The following is a 1,808-nucleotide window of genomic DNA, read 5'->3' as shown; positions in this document are numbered from 1 at the left end:
AAGGGAAGGGAAGGGAAGGGAAGGGAAGGGAAGGGAAGGGAGAACGGACAGACCAGAAGACATGGACAAATGAAAAGGGGAAAAGACTAAACTACTACAGCTCCACTACCTGGAGCTAACACATGGCACTTAGGTATATTCTGCCCCTCCCAATACCAAATGGCTCTGTGATATTTGTGTGCTTTCAACTTTACAGGTTGCTTCTGTGTCACTGTAATAATACCTAAAACTTCTATTCCCAGCCTTCCAAGCCCTTCCTGAAGTGAGCACAGGGTAAATCATCGTGCCGACCCTGTGGGAGGGTCTGCAGTCTCAACATTTCACAGTGAGGAAACGCGGAGGCAGAAAGGCCCATATGGTGAGAGGCAGGGGTAAGAGAGGAGTTGGCACCGCCTGGCTCAGAATTTCTGTTCTGTGAACATAGCATATGATGCTCAACCCCATCATACACACTGTGCTATGAAGAACAGTGTTCTGTTGGACATACCACATGATATACTGTTATGAAAGCAACTAGTTTCACTTTAAATTCGTTTTATTTCTTTAATTACAAAGCATAAATGCCTAAAGTCCTTACCAGTTATGACTAGTACGATATTAACAAGTGTGTTCTTTTAAAAATATTTTTTGTTAGTTTTTAGTTAATGTATGTGTGTGTTTTGCACCATTTTCATGCCTAGTGCCCACAGAGGCCAGCAGAGGGTTTCGGGTCCCCTGGACTGGAGTTACAGGTGGCTGTGAGCTGCCATGTACATGCTGGGAACGTAACACAGCTCCTCTGGAAGGATACCAAGTGTTCTTGATCACTGATCCATCTCTCCAGCGCCATAACTGGTTTCTTTTTTGATTTCTGACAAGTTATAAAGGGGGAGGAAGAGGAAGAAGAGGAGGAAGCGGAGGAAGAGGAGAAACTTCACATAGGAAAAAAATAAAGACAAACAACTTTAATCCTAATTTTCCTGTGCTGTCTTAGAAAACATCCTACTGCCTACTTTTATCACCCATGAGAGAATCTAACATATGTCAAGTAAGCAGTGTGGCCCAGTAAACATGGCTTCATCTTCACCTTCATGGATGGATGCCCAAATGGGCAAGTATAGGCTAGTTCACATTACCTGTCTGCCCATAAGCAAAGATACAGGCATTGTAGCCATCAAATGCATTCTGAAGAATGTTCTCCCCAAGGCACTTGAAAACATCTTCTTGACCTAAAGGACAGGAAAATGATATTTTATGAGCAAAGAACATATGAACAAATAAGAAATCAAACAAAAATCTCATATATATATATATATATATATATATATATATAGAGAGAGAGAGAGAGAGAGAGAGAGAGTCATAACTGGTAAGGACTTTAGGCATATGTATACACACACACACAATCAGCTTATTTAAAGTTGGAAGCCCAACACCTTCCGAACCATAGATTATTTCTAGTTAGAATAAGAAGAAGAGTCAGTAAACTGTCTTCTGTAAACATGTTTGAACAAGGACACCCACCAGGCCATGCAATGCAGAGCTCAAGAGTTGTTTATTTTACAGTCAACACCTAAGATTCAACAATGTTCTCTATTTATTGTATGTGTGTCGTGTGTATGTGTGTTGCCACATGTATGGAGATCAGAAGACAATCTTTTTTTTTTAATTGGGTATTTATTTCATTTACATTTCCAATGCTATCCCAAAAGTCCCCCACACGCTCCCCCACCCACCCACTCCCACTTCTTGGCCCTGGCATTCCCCTGTACTGAGGCATATAAAGTTTGCACGACCAATGGGCCTCTCTTTCCAGTGATGGCCAACTA

The 1,808-nt window shown here is 41.6% G+C and overlaps 1 protein-coding gene across 3 annotated transcripts in view; it reads right to left on the bottom strand.

Annotated features, from left to right (window-relative positions):
• Kif13b (kinesin family member 13B) overlaps positions 1-1,808 on the bottom strand; it is a 159,657-nt gene that overhangs the window by 97,472 nt on the left and 60,377 nt on the right. For all 3 annotated transcript variants that reach the window (XM_021181269.1, XM_021181270.1, XM_029469046.1), the window contains exon 5: positions 1,116-1,208. In XM_021181269.1, the coding sequence (XP_021036928.1) occupies positions 1,116-1,208 (93 nt within the window). The remainder of the gene's footprint in view (positions 1-1,115; positions 1,209-1,808) is intronic.

The sequence above is a fragment of the Mus caroli genome, chromosome 14 (assembly GCF_900094665.2).
Source record: "Mus caroli chromosome 14, CAROLI_EIJ_v1.1, whole genome shotgun sequence".
Lineage (NCBI taxonomy): Eukaryota > Metazoa > Chordata > Mammalia > Rodentia > Muridae > Mus > Mus caroli.
This window is presented reverse-complemented; position numbering and strand designations above follow the sequence as displayed.